At 41.1% G+C, this 25,143-nt stretch overlaps 1 protein-coding gene across 1 annotated transcript in view; it reads right to left on the reverse strand.

The window, feature by feature from the left end:
* Positions 1–25,143, reverse strand: part of FARP1 (FERM, ARH/RhoGEF and pleckstrin domain protein 1) — a 373,615-nt gene that overhangs the window by 23,004 nt on the left and 325,468 nt on the right. Inside the window, exon 17 of the mRNA XM_053665353.1 lies at positions 16,732–16,813. Coding sequence (XP_053521328.1) covers positions 16,732–16,813 — 82 coding nt within the window. The remainder of the gene's footprint in view (positions 1–16,731; positions 16,814–25,143) is intronic.

Raw genomic sequence — 25,143 nt, forward strand, 5'->3', positions numbered from 1 at the left:
TCTCATGGAGGGTTAGCAACAGGGGAGGAGGAGGGAGAGAGAAGGGGAAAAAGTACAGGGAATAAGTAGCATGAATGGTAGGTAGAAAATAGACAGGGGGAGGTTAAGAATAGTATAGGAAATGTAGAAGCCAAAGAACTTATATGTATGACCCATGGACATGAAATAAAGGAGGGGAATGTGGGTGGGAGGGGGTGTGCAGGGCAGAGGGGAATAAAGGGAGGAAAATGGAACAACTATAAAAGCATAATCAATAAAATGTATTAAAAAAGCAATGAGCAGTTTAAAATACATACGATTTATAAACAGGAGACTTATGTATCATATCAGAGGTATAAATGTTCTTTTAAAAGCCAGACTGGCAAAACCGAGGGGAAATAAATGAACAGGAGCTCCTTCGGGGGGGCTTATGGTTTTCTTCCACCTGTTGCAAGATGTCAAATAGACTAGAACCATTCAATAAATGTCATAGAATTACAAAAATATTTCCGATTAACTCTCCTAGCTGCCCATGCAATGTCCAAGAATCTGTCATCAGCCATCTTCTCTGCTGAACTCCAGGGAGCTGGATGAGAATTAGCCCCCCTACTCTTCTTGGGTCTGATCAAACTCCTTTGCTTGATTACACATTGATCAGGCTCCAGAACCTTCTCTCAGACCTGTAAGTGCACTTCCATGTATTCAGTTTTAGCAAAAACCCTGCTAAGGCAGTTAAACCAGAACCCTTCAACCTGCGTATCTGGTGTGCATGATCTCAAGTTCCTCATTGCCTACCATCCTTAAGGTGATGTCTGATTGCCTTGTCCTGTCTTCAACAAGAATCCCTCCTCACCCCAGATGTTTTCTCTTAGTATTTTTCCATTCTGACCATGACCTTGCTCCTTAGCTATAAATTCCCAGTTGCCCACACTGTATTCAGAGTTAAGCCTAACCTTTCCCTGCCACCCTCATTATAAAATCCCATAGCAGTGGTCCTACATCTATCACAACTGCCCTAAATAAAGTCTGCTTTACTATTAAGTGTTGAATATTTTTTTTTCCTTTAACAAGTCATGGTGGAGACAGATGCAGGGTAAAAAGTTTGATGGTAGAGCACTAAAGGAGGACTGAATCCTCACAGCAGGTGGGGAGGAGTACCAGGGAGCACATTTCCAGATAGGTGGGTACTAATGGGATGGGAGAGACATGACACACTCCAGGACTAGAGAACAGCAGTTGTTTTCCAGTCTTACCCCGTAAGTACTTCCCAGGAATGGGCTTACTATCTGTGTGCTGCTGCCAGCCCCCACACCTACAGTTCTAATCCCAACATCTGCACTCTCATTCTCCAGAAACATCTAGCAACTCAATGAATTCAGACACAAACCTGCCACCACCTGCCACACCTGGGGCCACCCTGTAATTAACTTCAAGAACAGTGCCACCATCAGCCACTTACTCAAGACAGAAAATGCTGGAGAACATTCCAGAGTGCCTCATTTTTTTAATCCTTCACCAAGTCCTACCAATTCTACCTCCTAAAACCATCAAACCTGTGTCTGTCTTCCTGCAGTTTTGAGCCTTGCGCCATCCACCACTGTAATGGTGTCTCCACTGGCATCTCTGCCACAACTCCTCACCCACCACCTTATTGCATATCAGCCACCAACAGGAACTTAAAATTTAACTGAGCAGGTCACCGATTGATTGGATATGAAAACAGCTCCCACCATCTTAGGATAACCCCCAGAGTCTTCAGCAAGGTGCATAGGGTTCTTAGGATGAAATCTGTCCTAGCCCTTCATCTTCACCTCTTGCTGCTCATCCCAGGCCATCCACTGAACAGCCTGCACTTGAATGTGCCAGAGCCTCTGCATATGACACTAGCCTCCTAAGATATCCTTCCACCCCAACCCCACCTCACCCTTCAGGGTTAGCTCTGGGGCCTTCCCTGTTTTCCAGCAGAGTTAGGGACTTGGTTATCCTCCTGTTCTCACACTGTGTTTGTCCACCTTGTCCTTATCACTGTCTCCTCTGTAGAGTTTATTTTGTGACTTAAAAAAATACATAAATTCATAGGAAGTTACAAAGATATGTGAAAGGAGATCCTCTGCATCTTCACTTGCCTTCTTCATGTCAATATTAAGCATAACAACAGGACAACATCACAACCAGAAAAACACTGGTACAATCCACTGAGTTTATTTGAATGACACCAAATAAACAGTTACACAATGCATTCACCTGTAGTGTGTCATGTCACTACATCCTTAGGGCCTGATATACATAGTAGGTGCTCAATAAATATCTGTTGCCTACAGACTCCAGCTGAGGCAGGAGTCTTACGAGGACCTGAGTGCCTGAAGAAATGAGTTCATGGTACAGGAACACAGAGTAGAATGTGAAAGAATGGGGTGAAGGGGTCTGAAAAGAGTGTGAAGGATTTTTCAGCAGGTTTAAAGTTTAGATTGCATTCTCCAAATCACAGACAACAAGGGTTTTGAGTCTTGTCAGTCTGGCTGTAATATAAAGGCTGGTATAAAGGCTCAATGCAAAGTGAGGAGACTCATCAGGCCCTGGCCGGTTGGCTCAGTGGATTGAGCATGGGCCTGAGAACCAAAGGGCACATGCCTGGGTTGCAGGCCAGCTCCCCAGTAGGGGGTGTGTGAGAGGCAATCACACAGTGATATTTCTCTCCCTCTTTTCCTCCCCTCCCCTCTGTCTAAAAATAAATAAAATCTTAAAAAAAAAAAGAGAGAGACTCATCAGAAAATTGAGTGAGTCATCCAGGAAAGAGTAATGTCACCAGGAAAGAGCCAGAAAAAGTAATGTCACAGGAGTTTAAGGCAGGAGGTAGAGGCTTGGGGAGACAGACAACTCAGGTGTGAATGAAGGTCCTAGCATCGGTGGCAGGTAAAAGATCAAGATGAAAGGTGAGGCCCTCCTTTCTTTGTGTGGATGTTGAAGTGCCTTTGTGCATGTGGCAGATGTTTCCAGTTGGAAGTTCACTATGTGGGCTAGAGGTCACGATTTGGATATCTCTGCCTTTCTGGTGGGGAATGGAGCTCCTGGCCCAGCTCCTTCAGTCCTGTGCAGAGGGTCTGGGAACAGCCGAAGGGTAATGATAGCGCTTTGATGAGCCTCTGCAAATACAGCTAAATACACAGGTTGGGGGATGGGCAGTAAAGACAGTGAAAGCAGATCACCCTAAGCATTTTGGACAAAAATGCTAACCTGGGCTTCTGTATCTTCTGCTGCTCCCTTCCACACTTCATAAAAACTCTTTAAAACCAAAAATAACTATAGTAATAATTAAAAAATAATAATCTCCAAAAGTCTGCTATTGGCTCTGAACCTCTCCATCTATTTCCATTTTGCTTGTGCAGAGTTCTGTACTATAAATGCTCATGGCATCGGCCCAATAACTAAAATGCCAGCACAGCCGAGGAAGCGGACTAAATGTAAAAATGCCAACTCAACAGACTGAGAAGACAGAATTGCTATGAGCAGAAATTGGGTATATTTTTAGGTCTTAGGTGCTAGGTGAACAGAGAAGAGGGCCGATGTGTACTCAATGTCAGCTCTCCATGGAAAATCAGCAGACAGGCCAGAGAGACCCACAAAGTAGAGCTAATAAATGGAAAACTCTGGGAACTGTCCCTGAGGGGCTGGGGAATGTAACTGGCAGGTTTCCACTGCTGTCCCCACAGGCCATGGTGGAGTCCAGGCCTCTTTGAAGGACGCAAGTTCAGTTTTATAATTTCAGATAAAGGAAACACTGTGAGAAAAGGCAAAAAATCAAGTTGGGCCAAGAAAAAGTACAGAATATGGAAAAAGAGGCTTTCTGCGAGGAAAAATAATTAGGAAGGAAAACAGTAACAAAAACATGTCATAGAAGAGAAAAAAAAAGGCTATTTTTAGCAAGTGAAAAAAGCCAGCCTGAAAAGGCTATATATGCAATGATTTCAACTCTATGACATTCTGGAAAAGACCAAACTACTAAGACAGTAAAAGAGTAGTGGCCAGCGTGGAAAGGTGGGAGGGATGAACAGGAGGAGCACAGAGGACTGTTAGGGCAGTGAAACTCTCCCGAATGTGACTATCATGGTGGATATGTGACATTATGCACTTGGCAGAATCCATGGAGTGTACAACAGAAAAAGTGAATCTTAATGTAAATTATGGATTTAACTAATAATAATATATCCATATTGGTTCATCAGTTATAAGAAATTTGCCACACAAATGCATGATAATGGGGAGACCCTGTATGTATGGTATGGTGGTAAGAATAAGGCATTATTATATTAATTTTTTAAAAAACACATGGACGTGAACAGATGTCTGGTACTGTTATATCTGAGTTTTGTACATCAACCTCATTGTGCCAACAACAATACCATAGTTGTGGAACATCTTGGATAATCCTTGCTCTTTTTAAAAAAAAAATTATTTCCATCTTTATTTATTTTTAAGGTTTTATTTTATTTTTTAGAGAGAGGGGAAAAGAAGGAGAAAGAGAGGGAGAGAAAACATCAACGTGTGGTTGCCTGTCATGAGCTCCCTGCCAAGGACCTGGCTGAGGTAGGTGCCCTGACTGGGAATCGAACCTGTAACCTTTTGGTTTCAGGTCCATGCTCAATCCACTGAGCTACACCAGCCAGGTCATCCTTGCTCTTTTTTTAGCATGGTAATCCGCAATCCCAATCACTTCCATGGCCTCTGATATTGTCCACAGCAGAGAAGGCTGCTTTTTGAATACTATGAAAAAACAAGCTACAGCTCAAGGTCTGTTAGATAATTTCTTGATGCTTATTAAGAGAAACAGGAAATCTCTTGATAAGCTTTAGATCCTATCTTTGCTGGGGCATATGTCACCCCCTAAATCCTCCCCTGCCCTATCTCATGAGATTATACAATTCTAAAGGAAATACATTAAACTCTAAACAAATTAGCCAGATTCTTGGGATTTAATTCTATCCCCAACAGTAACTTTTATTCTGAGTGCCTTATGTGTAGTAGGTACTGGACAGATGGATAGATGGATGGATGGATGGATGGACAGATGATTGGATGGTTGGACAGATTGAAATGGTGAAAGTTATGAGCAACCTTCCTTCTTTAGGGGGTTATTAGCTTGTTCAGGGCAGTTATCAGTTAAGGTTATTAGGCAGGCTCTGGGGTAGTCAAGATATAGGAAGAATGCCTTAAAATGCAAATGTAGATGTATTTATATTAAAAAATAAGTTGTGTGAATTAAAAGTCACGTTAAAATAATTATTCATAGATTAAAATGAAAATGCAAAAACGAAAGTTGCAGATATAAAAGATGGGGCAGCTTTCAAAAACAACATAGAGGAGGAGGGGAGATGGCAGTTATATAGGTGGGAGTGTAGTCCAACTTTCCCTGTGCATGGGGGAAAAACCTAGCTGATCTTCTGAGGAACAGAGTGAACAGCCAATGGTATCCTAGCATATATGAAGATTGGAGGCCAAAACTGTAGAGGACATTGAAAAATCAGATGCTAAAGATAGTGCTTCAGGACAATAAGGTCCCTGGGACCAGTGCAGAGACCAGGGCAGCTGCAGCCCCAGGTCCAGCACCTGCTGGGTCTGCCACAAGATTATTGGGAGAGAGCCAGGTCAATGGCTCCTTAATCTGCCAAGCAAGATTTGAGCAGTACCAGGAGAGACCTGGATGCTTGAAGTTGCAGGGGTTGAGTAAGGATGAAGTGTCAAACACACAAGGGTGGTGTGCACCCACAGAGACTGTGGATGCTTGCTGGAAAGAGTTGGGCCATGATGAACCCTGACCTAGATAGTCCCTAGTGTAGTTGGAGAGTTGGGCTATGTGAGAGGCCAGATGCTTGTTTGGAGTGGCAGGCTTGAATTTTTCAAAAAGAAAAAAAAAAAAAAAAAAGGCACTCAGCAGCTGATTAGGGAATTCTCCCACAGCAACTGCCCTGCCTCCTGTGCCCCTACCTCCGGCCCCAGCTGCTGTGCTCCTGCTGCAGCAGTGGAGGCTGCGAACTCACACCCAAAGCCCCAGGGGTGGTGTGCACCTGACCCTGCTGCCTATAGGCACCTTGCATCCAAACCCACTGCCCCTGATGCAGCAGCAGGAGGCACACGCCAGTATCCCCCTCGGCAAGCACACCGGCGCTCCCACCCTGCAGGACTGACTGACTCTCTAAGAGGAAGGTGGAGATGCCCCCGCAGAGGACAGCAGCAGGGCTCAGGGATTTAGCAATCCCCAGAAAGACTTAACTCAGTGGTGTCGGGGGCTGAACTACCCTGAAGACACTCTGAGAGTCCCTAGCTTCTCGGACAGCAGAGAGTCCCTAGCTTCTCGGACAGCAAAGAGTGAGAAGGTGGTGTGTGAGTTGCCTCTAATTGGTTCACCTCAAAGACAGTGCATCTGGTGGACTGAAGGCATAGGCTGGGCACATAAGGGCATGGGGGCCTGGCAGAGAACTGAGGAACTAGGCTGGAGGCTGGGCAACTATGAAGAGTGCAGCTCAGACCAGGCCTGCATTCCCGCAAAACCACAGAAAGGGAGAAAAGCGAAGTCCAATTCCCCCTCAGCCTGTTGCAGCCAGGAAGACCAGCAGAACTGACTTGGCTTGTTTAAAGCCAGTAGAAGCTTCTTCATTTGAATTAAATTTTTTCATTCCTTCTTCCATTCTTTCCTCCTTTCTTTTTTAAATTCCCACAAGTGAGACAATAAAACTTGGAGCTGTGAAAGGACCAGAATAAGACCCAAAGAGGGATCATCCCTACAACTGAGACAGTGAGGCAAATTTCACTTTGTTGCGCCAAAGAACTTGCAAGTGATTATATATTTCCATTATAATTTTTTTCATTAATTTTACATCTTTTATTTTATCAGTATTTTCTTATTCCTCTTCTTTCTGTTTAGTCCTCTTCACTTGGTTTAATTGCATTGTTTGACTGGTTTCCTTTGTTCTCTCTTTCATAGTGTATTTCTAATTTTCCATCTTTCACTTCACTTGTGCTACTTTAAGTAGCACACTACTCTACATCCTTTACTTCCTGTTCTTGTTATTCAGATCACATAGATTCTGTCATGTAACTGTTGCTCCATTACTATTGTAAATAACTGCTGTTCCAAACAATGGTAAACACTACACAGCACCCCTTTCAAATCTTAGCTCACTTCACTGTTTCTGGAACTTAATTACTGTTGTGGTTAACTCTATGCTCTCCCACACTACACCTATTTTCTATCCTTTATTCTCACATTACCACATAATCTGACCTCCCACAAACACTGCTTTCTAGATCCAACTCACAATTGTTTCCCTCCAAAAAAGAGTCTTATCTTTTTTTCCACCCTTTCTAAAATGTGGCTAGTTGGGTGAAATATCATGGTTACCACTATGCATATCCAAAGGATCTCCTATCTTTTCTCTATAGGTTGGTACTTTAAATACCATAGAATATACTCCTGCTGTCTTAAACCATTTTGCCTTCCCTCCAACTGATCACAAAAAAGAATAGGTGGGAGCTGTGAACACCAGGACACCTGCTGGAAGAGGAAACATGCCAACAGAGGAACCACCAACAGATAACAATGAAAGAAGGTGGAGGGAGTAGAAGGCTTAATAACCTCCACTCAGAACCAATCTGAAAATACAACTACATGGTGGAGAAATTACCCAGGACAAACAACTGAACAAGAAAAAGAAAGGAGCCTCAAAACCATGTAAAGATAGAAGAACCAGCTTCAACACAACCTGTCCACACCTGCACAATAGAACATAAGACGTGGTGGATGGAGTGACCCTCAATTAACCAGAGGGCGGGAAGAACCCACCAAAGAAAGCCCCAACAGCAACCAAAACTCAAAGACATACAGATAAACAACATAAATGACAGACCAAGACCAGTGAACTCAGGAGATAAAGGAGAAGGCACCACTGAATCTCACAGGTTTTCTACCATAGAAGTTCACACCATAAACCCAGGGAGTCAGAACACATCAATTTAAGAAGCAGAGGCTAACAAGAAGAGTCTCATAAACAATGGGAAGACAAAGAATCCTCAAAAGAAAGGAAAGGAGGAAGCCTCAGAAAGAATGCTAAATAAAATAGAGGCAAGTCAAATGTCAGATATTGAGTGCAAGGCAATGGTTATCAGGAAGCTCAATGAGCTCACAGAGAATTACCAAAAAGTACAGGGAAACTACGATGAACTCACTGCAAACTATATCAACATGAAAAAGGAAATAGAAACTATCAACAAGGGCCAATGGGAAATGAAGAATACAATTTCTGAAAAGAGGAACACATCAGAATGGATCAGGTTAGATGAAGCAGAGGATCAGATAAGCTGCTGGAGGACAAGGTAGAAAAAAAAAAAAAACACCCAGAAAGAGCAAGAAAAGAAAAAGAAGCTCAGAAAGAAAAAAGAGGGGTTAAGGGACATGCAGGACAACATGAAACATAATAATATCCATATAATAGTGATACCAGAAGGAGAAGAAGAGCAAGGCATAGAAAACTTGTTTGAAAAAGTAATGCTGGAAAACATCCCTAATTTGATGAGAGAAAAAGTCACAAAAATCCAGGAAACACAGAGTCCCAATCAAGAGGAACCCAAACAAGCCCAGTTCAAGACACATCATAATTAAAATGGCAAAATTCCAAGACAAAGAGAGAATCTTAAAGGCATCAAGGGAGAAAAAGGAAATAACATACAACAGAGACCCGATAAGGCTAGCAGCTGACTTCTCAGTGGAAATGCTCCAGACAGAAGGGAATGACAAGAAATATTTCAAGTACTGAAAACCAAGGGTCTACAACCGAGATTACTGTATCCAGCAAGGCTCTAAATTGAAATGGAAAGACAAATAAGGAGTTTCATGAACAAAAGAAGCCTCAAATAATATACCTCCTCCAAACCAGCTCTGCAAGAGATGCTGAAGGGGGGTCTGCTTTAAGAACAGGAAGAAACACAGTGAGAGAGAGAGGAACAAGGGTAAGAAAAACTGGCAATAAATAAGTACCTATGAATAATAACCTTAAATGTAAATTGATTAAATGCCTCAATCAAAAGACATAGAATAGCTGAATGGATAAGAAATCATGCTGCCTATGAGACCCACCTCAGAACAAAAGACCTGCACAGACTGAAAGTGAAGCGCTGAAAACAAATATTTGAAGCAAATGGACAGAAAAAAAAATGCCAGGGTGGCAATATTCATATCAGAAAAAATAAGACTTCAAAGACAAGGGCCATAAAGAGAGACCCAGAAGGTCACTTCAGAATACTCAAGGGAAGAATCCATCAAGAAGACATGAATATTGTAAATATGTAGGAACCCAACATAGGAGCACCCAAATACATAAAGTAAATCTTGGAGGATTTCAAGAAAGATATTAACAGCAACATAGTTATAGTAGGAGATTTTAATACCCCACTGTCAAAAATGGACAGAACTTCCAAACAAAATATCAACATAGGTATTGTGGCATTGAACAATGCCCTAGATGAAATGGACTTAACTAATATATTCACAGCCCTTCATCCCAAAGAAGCAAAATACACATTCTTTTCAAACATACATGGAAAATTTTCAAAGATAGACCACATGACAGGACACAAAAGAAGCCTCAACAAATGGAAGAACATTGAAATCATATCAAGAATTTTCTTTAACCACAAGGGACTGAAACTAGAAATCAACTTCCAGGACAAACCCCCCAAGCACTCAAAATCATGGAGATTGAATAGCATGTTATTAATAAATGAATGGGTTAAGAATGAGATTGGGGAAGAAATAAAAGTTTCTGGAAACAAACAAAATTGAACTCACAAAACCCCAAAACTTATAGAACACAGTAATGGCATTCCTGAGAAGGAAGTTCATAGCAATACAGGCCTACCTAAAAAAGATAGAAATATTTCAAATAAACAACCTAACTCTACGCCTACAAGAACTTGAGGAACAACAACAAAGATAACTCAGAGCAAGTAGAAGGAAGAAAATAACCAAGATCAGAGCAGAATTAAATGACATAGAGACTAAAAGGACAATTTTAAGGATCAATGAATTCAGGAGCTGGTTCTCTGAAAAGATAAACTAAATCAACAAGCCTTCAAGCTGGCTCATCAGGAAAAAAAGAGAGAGGACCCAAGTAAACACAATCAGAAATGAAAGAAGAGAGATTACAGCTGATACCACAGAAATACACAGGATTGTGAGAAGTTACTACAAAGAACTAACTATATGCCAAGAAATCTGAAAACCTAGATAAAATGGACAAGTTTCTAGAAAAATATAATCTTCTAAAACTCAGTGAAGAAGAAGCACAAAACCTGAACAAACCAATGACAGCTGATGAAATTGAAACAGTAATTAAAAGCTTCTGACACACAAAAGCCTTGGACCAGATAGAGTCACAGCAGAATTTTACAAAGCATTTAAGGGAGAGATAACATTCATTCTCCATAAATTATTTCAAAAACTCAAGAAGATGCAATAAATTGAGGAAGACACAAACAAATAGAAGTATGTACCATGCTCATGGATTGGAAGAATTAACAACACAGGAATAAACCTAACCAGGGAGGTAAAAGACCTGTACTCAGAAAATTGTACAACACCGAAGAAAGAAATTAAGGAAGACACAAACAAATGGACATATGTACCATGCTCATGGATTGGAAGAATTAACATCATCAAAATATCCATACTACCCAAAGCAATTTATAGATTCAATGCAATCCCTATTAAAGTTCCAATGAAATATTTCACAGAGACAGAACAAATATTTCAGAAATTTATATGGAACCATAAATGACTCTGAATAGCTGCAGCAATTTTGAAAAAGAAGAACAAAGTAGGAGGGATCACAATACTTCATATCAAACTGTATTGCAAGGCCACTGTAATCAAAACAGCCTGGTACTGGCATAAAAACAGGCATATAGATCAGTGGAACAGAACAGAGAGCCCAGAAAGAAATTCAAGCCTCTACGGTCAATTAATAATTGACAAAGGGGGCAGTAGCATAAAATAGAGCTAAAATAGCTCCTTCAACAGATGGTGTTGGGTGATCTGGACAGCTACATACAAAAAACTGAAACTCAATCACCAACTGACACCATACACAAAGATAAATTCAAGGTGGATAAAAGACATAAATATAAGTCATGACAACATGAAAGTCCTAGAGGAAAACAATGGCAGGAAAATCTCAGACATTCCATGCAGTAATATCTTCACTGATATGTCTCCTAGAGCAAGGGACATAAAGGAAAGAGTAAACAAAATGAGGAGAGGCTTAGGAACCTCCAGGACATCTTTAAACGTTCCAACATTCGAATTATAGGGGTACCAGAAGGGGAAGAGGAACAGTCACGAGTGGAAACCCTATTTGAACAAATAATAAGAGAGAACTTCCTCAATATGGCAAAGGAAATAGACTTCCAGGAAATCCAGGAAGCTCAGAGAGTCCCAAAGAAGTTGGACCCAAGAAGAAACACACCAAGGCACATCATAATTACATTAGCCAAGATTAAAATGAAGGAGAGAATACTAGAAGCAGCAAGAGCTAAGGGGACTTTCACCTACAAAGGAGTTCCCATCAGACTGTCAGCTGATTTCTCAAAAGAGACCTTACAGGCAAGAAAGGGCTGGAAAGAGGTATTCCAAGTAATGAAAACCAAAGACCTACAACCAAGATTGCTCTATCCAGCAAAGTTTTCATTTAGAATGGAAGGACAGATAAAGTGCTTCTCAGATAAGATCAAATTCAAGGAGTTCATCATCACCAAGCCCTTATTATATGAAATGTTAAAGGGACTTACCTAAGAAAAAGAAGATAAAAAAAGATGAACAGTGAAAGGACAGCAAACTCATAGTTATCAACAACCACACCTAAAACAAAAGCAAATGAAGAGGATAGCTAGATCAGGAGTGAACCATAGAAATGAAGATCACGTGGAGGATTAGCAACAGGGGAATGGGAGAAGGAGAAGGGGGGAGAAGGTACAGAAAATAAGTAGCACAGACAGTAGATAGAAAATAAATAGGGGGGAGGGTAGGAATAGTAGGGGAAATACAGAATCTAAAGAACTTGAGACACATGTTCATAAACTAAAGGGGGGGAATGGTGGGGGAGGGGTGTGCAGGGTGGAGGGGAAAGGAGGGGGGAATAGAACAACTGTAATGGCATAATCAATAAAAAAATGTTTAAAAAAATATTGGGTTGGCCAAAAATGTCCATTTAGTTTTTTTCAGTATAATAAAAAATACGTTTTTTATTAAAAAAAAAAAACGAAACAAATAGGACTTCATCAAATTAAAAAGCTTCTGCATGGCTAAAGAAAACAGTATTAAAATGAAAAGAGAACCAACTATTTGGGAAAACATATTTGCCAATGATATTTCAGACAAGGACTTGATCTCCAAAATATAGAATGAATTTACACAACTCCAGTCCGGGAAGAAAAAAACCCCAATTAAAAAATGGGCATAAGACTTTAACAGATATCTCCTTCTCCAAGGAGGACATACAGAGGGCCCAGAGACACATGAAAAGATGCTCAGCACCACTAGCCATCAGACAGATGCAAATTTAAACCACAATGACATACCACTTCATACTGTTCAGAGTGGCCATCATAAAGAAATGAAGAAACAAGTGTTGGAGAGGTTGAGGAGAAAGGGAACTCCAGTGCACTGTTGGTGGGAATGCACACTGGTGCAGCCACTGTGGAAAACAATATGGAATTTCCTTAAAAAATTAAAAATAGAACTGCCTTTTGACCCAGCAATTCTACTGCTGGAATTATATTCTAGAAGAGCCCTGAAACAGCAATCCAAAAGAACCTATGCACTGTGGTGTTCATAGTAGTACAATTTTTAATAGCCAAGTGCTGGAAGCAACCTGAGTGTTCATCAGGAAATGAGTGGGTCGAAACTCACGGTAACTCTGATGTATTTACACAACGGAATACTACGCAGCTGAAAGAAAAAAGGAACGCCTACCCTTTGGGACAGCATGGATAGAACTGGAGAGCATTATGCTAAGTGAAATGAGCTAGGCAGTAACGGACAAATACCATATGATCTCACCTTTAACTGGAACATAATCAACAAAAGAAAAAAGCAAATGAAATATAACCAGAGATATTGAAATTAAGAACAGTTTGGTAGTAACCAGAGGGGAGGGGAGAGGGAATAATGGGGGGAAGATTTTCAGGAACTACAATAAAGGACACATGGACAAAATCAAGGGGTAAGGGGGAAGTAAGGGAGGGAGGTGGATTTGGCTGGGGTGGGGTGAGTGGGCGGGACAATTGCAGACAACTGTAATTGAATAATAAAATAATTCATTAAAAACAAACACCCCCCCCCAAACCAAGTAGAATACTGATTCAATAAGTAATGAGTTTTTCTGGTATATTTTCACTCTTGTATCATTATAGATACTAGTGATAGTTAAAAATATATTTAGCTTGTATATTGATTTTTTAAATAATTATTTTTATTGTGGTAAATTGCACACATATACCATTTTAACCATCCTTTTACACAATTGTTTTTATTGATTTTGCTATTACAGATATTATGATTTTTCCCTGTTTGTTGCCCTCTACCCAGCTTCCCCACACTCTCTCAGGCAATCCCCTCACCATCATTCACGTCCATGGTCATGGGTATAGGTTCTTTCATTACTCCATTTCCTATACTGTACTCTACATCCCCATACCTACTGGTATTTCTTCATCCCCTCACCTCTTCACTCATTCCCTCGGCCCCGGCATCTGTCAACCATCAAAACACTCTCCCTGTCCATGATTCTATCTCTGTTCTGTTTGCTTAGTTTGTTATTTAGATTTAATTGTAGATAGATTTGTATTTTCTGCCATTTTATTGTTCATAGTTTTGATCATCTTCTTGTTCTTAAATAAGTCCTTTTAACATTTCATATAAGAATGGTTTGGTGATGATGAACTCCACTAGTTTTTTCTTGTCTGGGAACCTCTTTATGTGACCTTCAATTCTAAATGATAGTTTTGCTGGGTAGAGTAATCTTGGCTGTATGTCTCTGCTTTTCATGTTTGAATATTTCTTGCAAATCCCTTCCAGCCTGCAAAGTTTCAACTGCAAAGAAATCAACTGATGGTCTTATGGGAACTACTCTGTAGGTATCTAACTGCTTTTCTCTTGCTGCTTTTAAGATTCTCTCTGTATTTTTAAGCATTGGTATTTTAATTACGATGTGTCTTGGTCTGGTCCTCTTTGCATCCACCTTGTTTGGGACTCTGTGCTTCCTGGCCATGTATGTCTATTTCCTTCACCAAATTAGGGAAGTTTTCTTTCATTATTTTTTCAAATCGATTTCCAATTTCTTGCTCTTTCTCTTCTCTTTCTGGCACCCCTATGATGTGAATGTAGGACCTCCTAAAGTTGTCCCAGAGGTTGCTTATATTATCCTAATTTTTTGGATTCTTTTTTTGTTGTTGTTCTGCATGGTTGTTTTTTGCTTCCTTATGTTCCAAATCATTGATCTGACTCTCAGCTTCATCCAGTCTATTGCCGTTTCCCTGTAAACTGTTCTTTATATCAATTAGTGAATCCTTCATTTCTGATTGGATCTTTTTTATGCTGCCGAGGTCCTCACTAAGTTCCTTGAGAATCCTTATAACCAATGTTTTCAACTCTGCACCAGAAAAATTGCTTATTTCCATTTCATTTAGCTCTTTTTCTGGAGTTTTGATCTGTTCTTTCATTTTGGCCATGTTTCTTTGTCTCCTTGTTTTGGCAGCCTCTCTGTGTTTGTTTCTATGTATTAGGTAGAGGTGCTTTCAATCTGTGTCTTGGTAATGGGGCCTAATGTAGTAGGTGCCCTGTGGGGTCCAGTGGCACAGCCCCTTATCACCCCAGCTGGGTACTCAAGGTGCATACTTTGTGTGGGCTGAGTACACCCTTCCTCTTGTGGTTGAGCCTTGGTTGCTGTTGGCACATCAATGGTAGGGATTTGCCCAGGCCAGTCTGCTGCAAGGATTGGCTGTGACCACTTACCTCCCATCTTCCCTCCCCCTTCCCGGATCAGCTATGCAGGGGCAGGGGAGTGGTGTTCCACAGTGGTCTGTATCTGTTCCCTGGGTGGTCCTGGAGTTTCCTGGGTGGTGCAGGCTAAGATCAGCCCCGACCTGTAATTTCTCAGAGGCTACCCTGCCTGAGTTAAAAAGCAATCTGAGATGGCTGTTACTTGTGCTGAGCTGAGTTTCCCAGGTGAAGCCAAGCTGTGAATCTAAGTTGGCTGCTGCTAGTGCAGGGCTGGGGTCTCACTGAGGCCAGCTGTTGCTTGTTTGATAGGATTTAGGAAGTTGTGAAGCATGAACCAAGACCAACCATTCATGTGGAAAAGCAGCTTGGGCGGGCCCATAAGTTAGGTGAGGCAGAGTCTCTGGGGATCTCCAAGGTGGGTCAAACAGTGTTAGCCAAACTGATGGAGTCTTAGACATGGCACCAGATTGCCAGGTCTGTGGCTCTGTTGGGGGAGGGTTTAGAAAAGGGACAATGGCCTCTGCTCACCTTGATGCCAGCCACATCAGTTTCTCTCCATATGTCACTGGTACTTTTCATGCTGCTACCCCAGTGCTGTAGCTCAGAGGGAGTCAGCCTGAATAGGTGAGTTCACATGTGGGTTCTTTAAGAGGAACTGCTTGGGGCTCCAGAAGTTTTTCCACAAACTCAATCCCCATTGGTTTTTGCAGCCAGAAGTTGTGGAGACTTATCTTCCTGGCACTGGAACCCTGGGCTGGGGCGTCTGGTATGGGCCTGGGACTCCTAGCTCCCAAGATATCCCTCACGAATATTTATCCACCACAGGTGGGTGTGGGACCAGTCCATTCTGCGTCTGGGTCCCTACTACTAGTCTGGGTGGATGTGGCTTCTTTAATTCTGAGTTGTCAGACTTCCATTCATCTTGATTTCTCATTGTTCTGAGTGATGGTTATTCTATATTTTAGTTGTAATTTTGAGTGAGTGGTTGTGCTAAGAGGCAAGACATGTCTGTGTACACCATTATCTTGACTGGAAGTCTTTCTTGTACATTTAAAGTCTTATTCTTTTTAAAGTCATACACCTGACTAGAATTGTTATACAGCTTTGAATCCGATATTTTTGTCATGCTTACAAGAATCCAAACAACTGACTAAAAATGGAATGTTCAGTCAGAGAGAGAGAGGGAGAGAAATATGAGTGTAAGAAGGAAACACTGGTTGCCTTCCATACCCACCCTAATGGAGGATCAAATCTCCAACCTAGGTATGTCCCCTGACTGGAGATCGAACCTGCAATATAGGTATGAGCCCTGACCAGGGATTGAACCTCAACCTTTTGGTGCACAGGATGACATTCCAACCAAGTGAGCCATCCAGTCAGGACTTGTGTACACAACTTTTAAAAACAAGTTTTGAATGATCTGTTCACGGAAAATACCTTTTGTTTTGGTTACAACACAGTTTTTGAGTAGAAAATGTGCAAAAGTGTTTCTTCCCTCAGAGTGATTGGATTTCTCATTATGCTTGAAGAGGAAATTATTTAGAAAAGATAGAAGAGTTTATATTTACCCTGCTCTGTGTTAGGTGTAGACTGTCATATCATGCACTGTATGTTCACTGAAAGGCTATTATGGCTGGCTGACTCTGGAAGCCACAGCATTATTTTTCCTGGGGAATTAGCTGTGCCCAGATTCCAAAGCAGCTTACCTTCATGGCCTGAATGTTTTTCAGCATGACATCTCCAATTCTTTGGTAATCTCCTTTAATGTGAGCATTGGAGCGGCCCTCCCTGAAGACAAAAGGAAAAGATTAGACACGAAGATGTTAGCACCAAAAACATTACTGGAAAAATGTCCCAGTGCTAGATCACAAAATAGCAAAACTGAGGTTTCTTTCCCATTGCCTATTTGTGCCTCTTCCTTTTTGGGTGTTAGAAATTGTTAGCACTGGGAGGAAATTATGAAATTAATGCAGTCATTCTGCACACAGTGAATTCTATTTTCCCTTTGAAAAAGACAGGGCAGACTATTTTCTGATCATTTTAATTTGATCTCATTTTAATTTTACACTCTTGTAAGAAGCAAGACTTAGCTTCGAAAATCAAAGTTTCTATTCCCAAGATCCCTTAGCATGAAGCATAAAAGGAACTGTGTGAAAATGAGTTGCGAAGAGAAAAATACAAATGAGAAAGTGCAGGAGACCCATGCATGGAGGTAATGGAAAGTAATGATCCAGAAGAAGGCAGGATGGGTGTCCCAGGTTCAGAGATAGGCAGGGAGAGGAGGGACCAAGATACCCCAAGATGCGCTAAGTGGCAGATGACAAAGATGTGAGCATTTTCAGCGAGTATTTGGTATATATTCATATTTCTTATAGTTTAGTGGTTTAGCCAATATTGATAACCCAGGGGCTTAAAGAAAAGAGAGAAAAGTAATAATAATAGTAGCTAGTACTTCTTAAGTACAGTCCACCATGCTGAGCACATTACAGGAACTAACTCATTTAATGCCAATAATTATGGCAGCAGTGTGAGGTAGGTACCATTAGCAACTTCATTAAATAGCTAAAGAAACTGAGGCAGAAAGGGCCATATAACTTGTCCAATGTTAGCTATCATGAGACTGTGAGATTTGTATTTAAGCCCAGGAGTCTAGTTTGAATCTATATTCCTAATCATGATATCAGTGCTTAAAATTCCTGTGAAATTTACCTGATGACAAGAAAAGAATTTCTCAGATACAATTAGAACATGACTTTCAACAACTGACCAGGCTAATATCTCCAAACCGACTATTCAGGATAGCCTGAAGCCAATTTAAATAAAATAAATGAATTAAAAAGATAAAGGTAGTAATCTGGGTATGAGTGGGAAGTGAGAAATATTCAGTGTGGATAACAGCATGTGCAACAGCATGTGCAACACAAGTCAAGAGGGACCGTGATTTACACCCCACAGGTGCCGGAGGTATATCGCTAATATACCTCCGGCAATAGGAGAAACAACTGCCATCTCAGAGGAAGCAGCTGGAGTCTGCCAGAACTCTTGACTCAATCACTGATTCATCAAATATCTCAGGTGGGGAAGCGAGGTATGGCGGGGGGAATGTGCCTGCTAAGAGGGTGTAGAAAATCCAGGGCAAGTAGACACAGAGGAGCTAGTTTCTTACATAGCTCCTGGCTGTCCATACCATGCCACTTAATCCACCAGTTTTAACTGAGCTTATATTATAAAATTACACTGCAGAGGAGACAGTGCACCCAGACCTATTAGCTAATTAAAGCTTCTCTGAAATATAAGAAAGGAGAGCATCCTTTTTGCCCCCAGCCCCTCCTGCGGTCTTCAATGACTCCTCCAGGCTCTGCCTCCATGTAACCTATTCCATTCTCTTCCCCCCAGAAACAGAGCTCATTCTTCAACCCTTCTGCTTCATCTTGGCTGCCAAAAGAAACATTGCTGGCCAATTGCCTTAATTACTACTCACTTCTATGAATTAAAATATGAATTCTGTGCTCAGCACTCCTGAAATGGTCCAATGGAAGATTACCATTACCTTCTCAATGACCTAAAGCATTGAGGTATCATCACTCCTGCACCTAGCTGACCTCTCTGGGCTAGTTGGCCCCAAACTTCCTGGCTCTCTGCTCTTTAGCTTCTGGAAGCCTCTGTCTCCAGGTTGCCAAACTTCTTCAATTCTTGAGCACTCTTTGCAACTCTTCTTCAGGCTACTACTAAGCTGTCTGTGTTCTTTTGGTGGTTATCTTCTCTCTTCACTTTCTACTTCTTCTTATGTCATCCTTCTATTCCACATAGTTTCAATTCATGATGCCAAATCTATACTCAAGTGTTCTTTGTAGCTACTGATCCAAGTACTGTATTTCCTATACCTTCCAGAGGGTTCCGCATGAATGACCCCACAGGTATCTCGAACTCAACAGGCTCTACACATAGTTAGTTTTATTGCTGTCCAAACCCAATCCTCTTCCTGCATTTTCTTCCTTAATGATGTACCTGTGATGTCCCAGTCTCAAGCTAGAAATCTGTTATCCTCACTCATTTGTGTCTTGTATCTACACCAATCAAATAAAATTCTACCCCCAAATGGAGAATGCTCAAGGATCTGACTTAGACCCAGGCTTTGCTCTTAAGATAGTTCTCAGTTCATTGCAAAACACCCCATCGGCTGCAGGATTGAAGTACCTCTGAATTTTTGACAAATGGTTATTAATCAAATTGCTGTTGGGACACTCATCATCTGGCCATTCTGTTGATCCTGATGCATATGACTGGGTTTGGCTGAGAATTCACTGGTTGCTCTTCTCTTCCCACTGGGAGCAGAAAGGAGCTCCAGCTGGAAGTGGGGGCTTTCTGCTATTTATAAAAACACCCAGCCCCTGCATCTTCACTGTCACATGAAGCTCTTCTAGGAGCTAGAAAGCCCTCCTTCTTTCTGCCTACTGTACCTCATGACTGAACAATAAAAGGGCACCTAGCTCAGCCAGAATGACCTGATTCTGAGTATATGCCACACATCAATAAAAGGAGGCAAAACACAATTTAGACTTGACTTGTGAGAATGTAGCTTAAATAATTGACCCCAAACTTTCAAACAGTCATACCACTGATAATGCACACTTGATCTTTAATTAGTTAGAAGCACATAATTTAGGTATTTTATTTTTTAAAATATTTCATTTATTTATTTTTAGATAGAGGGAAAGGGAGGGAGAAAGAGAAGGAGAGAAATATCAAAATGTGGTTGCCTCTCATGCACCCCATACTGGGGATCTGGGATGCAACCCAGGCATGTGCCCTGACTGGGAACTGAACCAGCGACCCTTTGGTTTGCAGGCTGGTGCTCAATCCACTAAGCCATACCAGCCAGGGCTATAATTTAGATATTTTAGAGTCCTCTGGATTGGATGGGCAAGGGGAGAAATGGAGGTCTCTAGTTTCTATTAATAATGAGCAGTTTCCTCCTCTCACAGATAATGCCCCACACTCAGGGGAAAATGAAGTGCTGGGAGGCAGATACTGGGAGATGGGTATAGAGCAGTGATAGAAGCCAAACTTCACTTCTTCCTTCTTTTGCCAAGTATTTATCAAAAGAAAATGTACTGATATTAAAACCCTAAACTGAAAGGGGGCATTTTTTCTGCATTGGCTTGCCAGCAGAACACTATCTATTTCCCTAAATCTTTAGCATCTTAACTTTCATTTTAGAAACTGCTCTGGGTTAGTAACATCAATCCCCTGTGTTTCATGGAAGACACTGATATCAATAATTCAAGGGCAGGAGGGCAGGAGGTCAAGCCGGGGCTTAGGTCAAGTGTCAGAGGAGATTCTTTACCAGGGAAAATAGGCAACAACTGACCCACTCTTTTTAAGTAGCCCAGTGTTAATCTAAGCATGTTATTAAACATGCAGCTCTCCTCATCTTCTCCCAACAAAATGAAGAGTCATCTCCTTAGACTGAAATACAACAGTAAACTGTACATCTAGGAGCTGGAGGGCTGATTTTTTCACCTGGCATTGCGTCTGGGTTCTCCCCAACCCTGGGGAAATAGATTAACTATGTGAAGCCTCATTTGCAAAACACACATCACATCCCCATGGCTTCTATAATTCTAAATGAAAAAAAAAGTAATAACATGGGTTTGTGTATCTGCATAAGTAAAAGAATAATGCAAAAATAAGTAAATGAATAAAATACCTTCCATTTATATGTGGGTAGGGAGAGCGGCTAAGTTCAAAAAGCTAATGAATTAGAGTAATCGTATAATTATGCACAACTTAATGACTAGAATTCATTCTGAGGAATGTGTGGTTAGGCGATGTCATTACTGTGCCAACATCATGGAATGTACTTACAGAAATCTAGATGGCCTAGCCTACTACACACTTGGGCCATATGGTATAACTGCTCTGAGGCTATAAGCCTGTACAGTATGTTACTGCACAAATAATACAACATTGAATCAGCACGAGAGAAATGATGCGGTCAAGAGACATAGTAAGAATGAAATGTATGAGGCTGCTGGTGGCATAACATGACATGGTTTTACAGCAAGGTTTTTAAAAAGCGTCTTTTTATTTTTTTTAATTTTACTTATTTATTTTTAGAGAGAGGGGATGGGAAGGAGAAAGAGAGGGAGAGAAACATCAGTGTGTGGTTGCATCTCACATGCCCCCTACTGGGGACTTGGCCTGCAACCCAGGCATGTGCCCTGACTGGGAATCAAACTGGCGACCCTTTGGTTCACAGGCCCACGCTCAATCCACTGAGTTATACCAGCCAGGGCCCAACTTTTTTCCTGTAATATTACACTCTAGTGTAGTAAATTCATACACCAGTAACATAGTAATTTATTATCAAGTATTAAGTGCTGTACATAATGGTATGTGCTACACTTCTACACACCAGCAGCACAGCAGGTTTATTTGCACCAGCATTCCCACAAAGGTGTGAGTTATACATTGTGACATGGCATTACAATGGCTACCTCACTAGGCAATAGGAATTCTTCAGTTCCATTATAATCTTATGGGGCCACCATCATGTATGCAGTCCATTGTCAACTAAAATATCATTGTGTGGTACATGACTGTGTATTAACTTGTATATATATATTAGCCACATGTAATATATGTGGATTTCAACATTTTTTGATGGATTTCTATAGCCTTTGAAATCCCTAGAGTGGAAAAATCCCATTAATTTTAGGAAAGATGTTTGTGTAAGAGCTGTTTTCCTTCACTAGGCAAGGCACTCAAGTTTTCCTTGGGCAACTACAGATAAAAGATTCATCCTATACATTGGTGCCATGGGCATATACCCACTTCCTATTCTTGGCTATCTTGTGCCCATCAGTTACACTACTGCATTGTGTAAAGTTGTGCCTTTACCTCTCCTGAGGTTTAACTTCCAGTTTAATTAGAGGAGCTGAAGTTATACAGCTTGTAAAGCCTGCTTGACAAGACCCAGATGAGACCCCCCCTGTGGTCACCCAGTCTTGTTAATGAGCCATATATTAAAATGCAGCAAAACAGCAGTTTCAACTCTCCATTGACCTGGAGCGTGCTCTTTCTCAAGTGTTTTCCGGCAGAAAGCCATCTTGATTCAGGCAACTGGAAATAATCATTTTTATTTTCTAAGAAAAGAAGCTTGCTCTCAAAGCACAGGGGCTATACAGTCAGGAATAAAGCAGAAAACCCAGGAAAAACTAGCTACCACATATGACTGGCAACAGCAATTTTACCAATGTATGACAAGGAAACAGTCGCCCATATCCATTATCCCTGGAACCCTAGGTAAACAGTGGAGAGTAGGGTGGGACAGAATATAGTGGGAATATCACAGTGCCCCTGAAGCATATTTCTTGCCTTTGAAACCAATAAATGTAAAATTTTTAACCCTAAATAAATTCATACAAGTGATTTCCCCTTATGGTATACCCCTAATTCTTATCTTGTCCTAACTTCCGTCTAATCTTTCTTTCATTGTGTATTCTTCTAACCTGTCTTCCAGGTAGACCACACTGCTTTGTCTCCAGTGAATTTCACTGCTATTTACTTTGAAAGCAGTGACTTTTAAATTCTTTGTGTATGGTTTTGTTTTTACAACTAATGAAAATCTTCCAACTAAAGCTTTTACACAAGAGATGTTGCCCTGATCTAGCTAAAGCAGGGAGTGCAGGGCTCAGATAACTGTCCTTGAGTTCTACTTTTTGGAAACTGCCTCAAGTACTCTGAGTTCTAGGACAGTGGGTGGTAAAGGACTTAGTGTGCTGGGCCTTCAGTCACAATGGGAGAGGAAGACTGCGTCCATTGTCTTGCCCACCTCATGGTGCCTCTCCTTCAAGCCTCTAAAACTGTTGTTCCAATACAGTATCCACATATAGTTATTTAATGTTAACTTCACTTAGAATAAAATAAAACTTAAAGATCCAGTTCCTTAGCAACAGTAGTCATATTTCAAATGCTCAGTAGCCCCATGTAGCCAGTGCCTAATATATTGAACAATGCAGACACAGAGTATTTCCATTGTGTGTCAGGAAGCACTGCTTTAGATTAAAACAAAGAATAGGTAATGTTGATAACTACTTCTCGATCCCTCATGTTCATTCCTGGTCTCTAGGGAAAGTAAGAAAAGGGGTACAGTCCTCCTGCACACCTTTATTCTGAACAACTTCTGGAAAGGCCCTCTCCATTTCAGAACCTCATTTCCCATGGGAGGAAACATGAGGACAACTCCACAAACTGTTTTGACTGTCAAATGAGACAATTTAAAGGAAAATGCTCTAAAATATACTGCAAAAAAATGCAAGGTGCTTTACTGTATGTATATTTCCAGTCTTAAAGCTATGGTTTTCTCTTAACACTGCTAGAATTTTGACAATGATTCCTGTTCTGAGAAAAGCGTCAGATACTCATTGATATGTCTTGGCATAAGTAGAAAATAAAACAGGGTCTCTTAAGCTATCCCCAGGATCTATTACTTAATCTTATCAGGCTGGTTCTGGCTGCATCCTTGATGCAGAGCAGAGCACACAATGTGAGCTGAATGCAAGCCCTAGGAGAATGGGTACTGTGGCCTGTTTTGTTCACTGAATAGTGAGAAAAAGGAGGGATGCAATTAATACTTGCTGAACAAATGAAAGAAGACCCTGGCCACTCTGGCCACATTTGCTGACATACACATTTGCATGGCCCCTGATGCAAATGAACAAAAAGAAAAACAAAAAACCCACCCTGACTGGTATAACTCAGTGGGTTGAGTGCAAACCCGTAAATCAAAGGGATGCTGGTTCAATTCCCAGTCAAGGCTCATGTCTAGGTTTCAGGCCAGGTTCCCAATTGGGGGCATGCAAAAGGCAACCATACATTGATGTTTCTCTCCATCCCTTTCTACCCCCTTTCCCCTGTCTAAAAATAAATAAATACAATCTTAAAAAAAAAGGAAAATACCCAGGCTCTTTCCTTTGTTGATGGCATTATTATAAGGAAGAGTGTAGCTCTCAGGGCTGCACCAGGGTAGAGGCTGCAAATATCTTACTGGGGAGGGTTTTAGCTATTGTGTGTTGACTGCCACTGTGTTCCAGAAATTATGCCAAATGCTTTACCAAGTCCTCTCCTTCATGCTTCATAGGCAAGATATCACTATCTCCACTCTGCAAATAAAGAAATTGAGCGTAGAAAGGTTTAGTGACTTGCCCAAGGACACCCAGTGGTAAAGAGGGATGAAACTGGGCTTTGAAGTAAAGGCTGTCTCACTCCAAGGCCTGCTTTTTCTTTACTATCCTATAAGGTCTAAAACAGACAGCACAAATACACAGTCCACTACTCAAGGCTGTGAAGTGCTGAGATGGCTCCTGCCACCAAAACCCCAAGGGTGTAACAAAAGAAGGAGTGTCATAACCTCATCCTGTCTACAGTCTGTGTATAGTTTGGCAGGAAAGGCATGAGTGGCACAAGCTGGCAGGTGCATAAGGCTGAGGTTTGCAGGGAGCCAGGAAGTTCTTTTCATTTTACAAGTGAACAGCAATGAGGCTGCTTCTCAGAGCTCTTTCCTCTAAATCAGAGGTGTCAAACTCATTTTCACCAGGGGCCACATCAGCCTTGCAGTTGTCTGCAAAGGGCCAAATGTAATTTCAACTCCTTAACAGTTAAGAAGTAGTTACATTTACACAGTCCTAAAATTGTTTAGGCTCTTTGAAGGTAACCGCGAGGTTGATGGGGCCCCCGGTGAAAATGAGCTTGACGCCACTGCTCTAAGTGTTAGGTCTAAAGCCTAATAAACATGGTAGTTTATTATTAATAGTTATGCCATAAACTTTGGATATGAATATGATTTTAGATGTGCAAAAGCAATGTCCAGTCTTACTAGCCAGGCCCCCTCTGCTTCGAGTCTTTGAAATACAACAATAGTAAATTTATAACTTCTCGGAGGAAACCAAGACATTTTCATGCATTTGCTTTGTAAGTATTTTGAGCAACTATTATGTGGCAGGCCCTGTGTTCATTATGGTACTGAGTACTAATTCCTTTTTTATTCTTCAGATCAATGCTGTCCAGAAGAACTTTCTGTGATGACAGAAATGTTTTTTAATATCTGTTATCCA

Source organism: Artibeus jamaicensis, unplaced genomic scaffold, assembly GCF_021234435.1.
Source record: "Artibeus jamaicensis isolate MK-2021 breed Jamaican fruit bat unplaced genomic scaffold, CSHL_Jam_final contig_410, whole genome shotgun sequence".
Classification (NCBI taxonomy): Eukaryota; Metazoa; Chordata; class Mammalia; order Chiroptera; family Phyllostomidae; genus Artibeus; species Artibeus jamaicensis.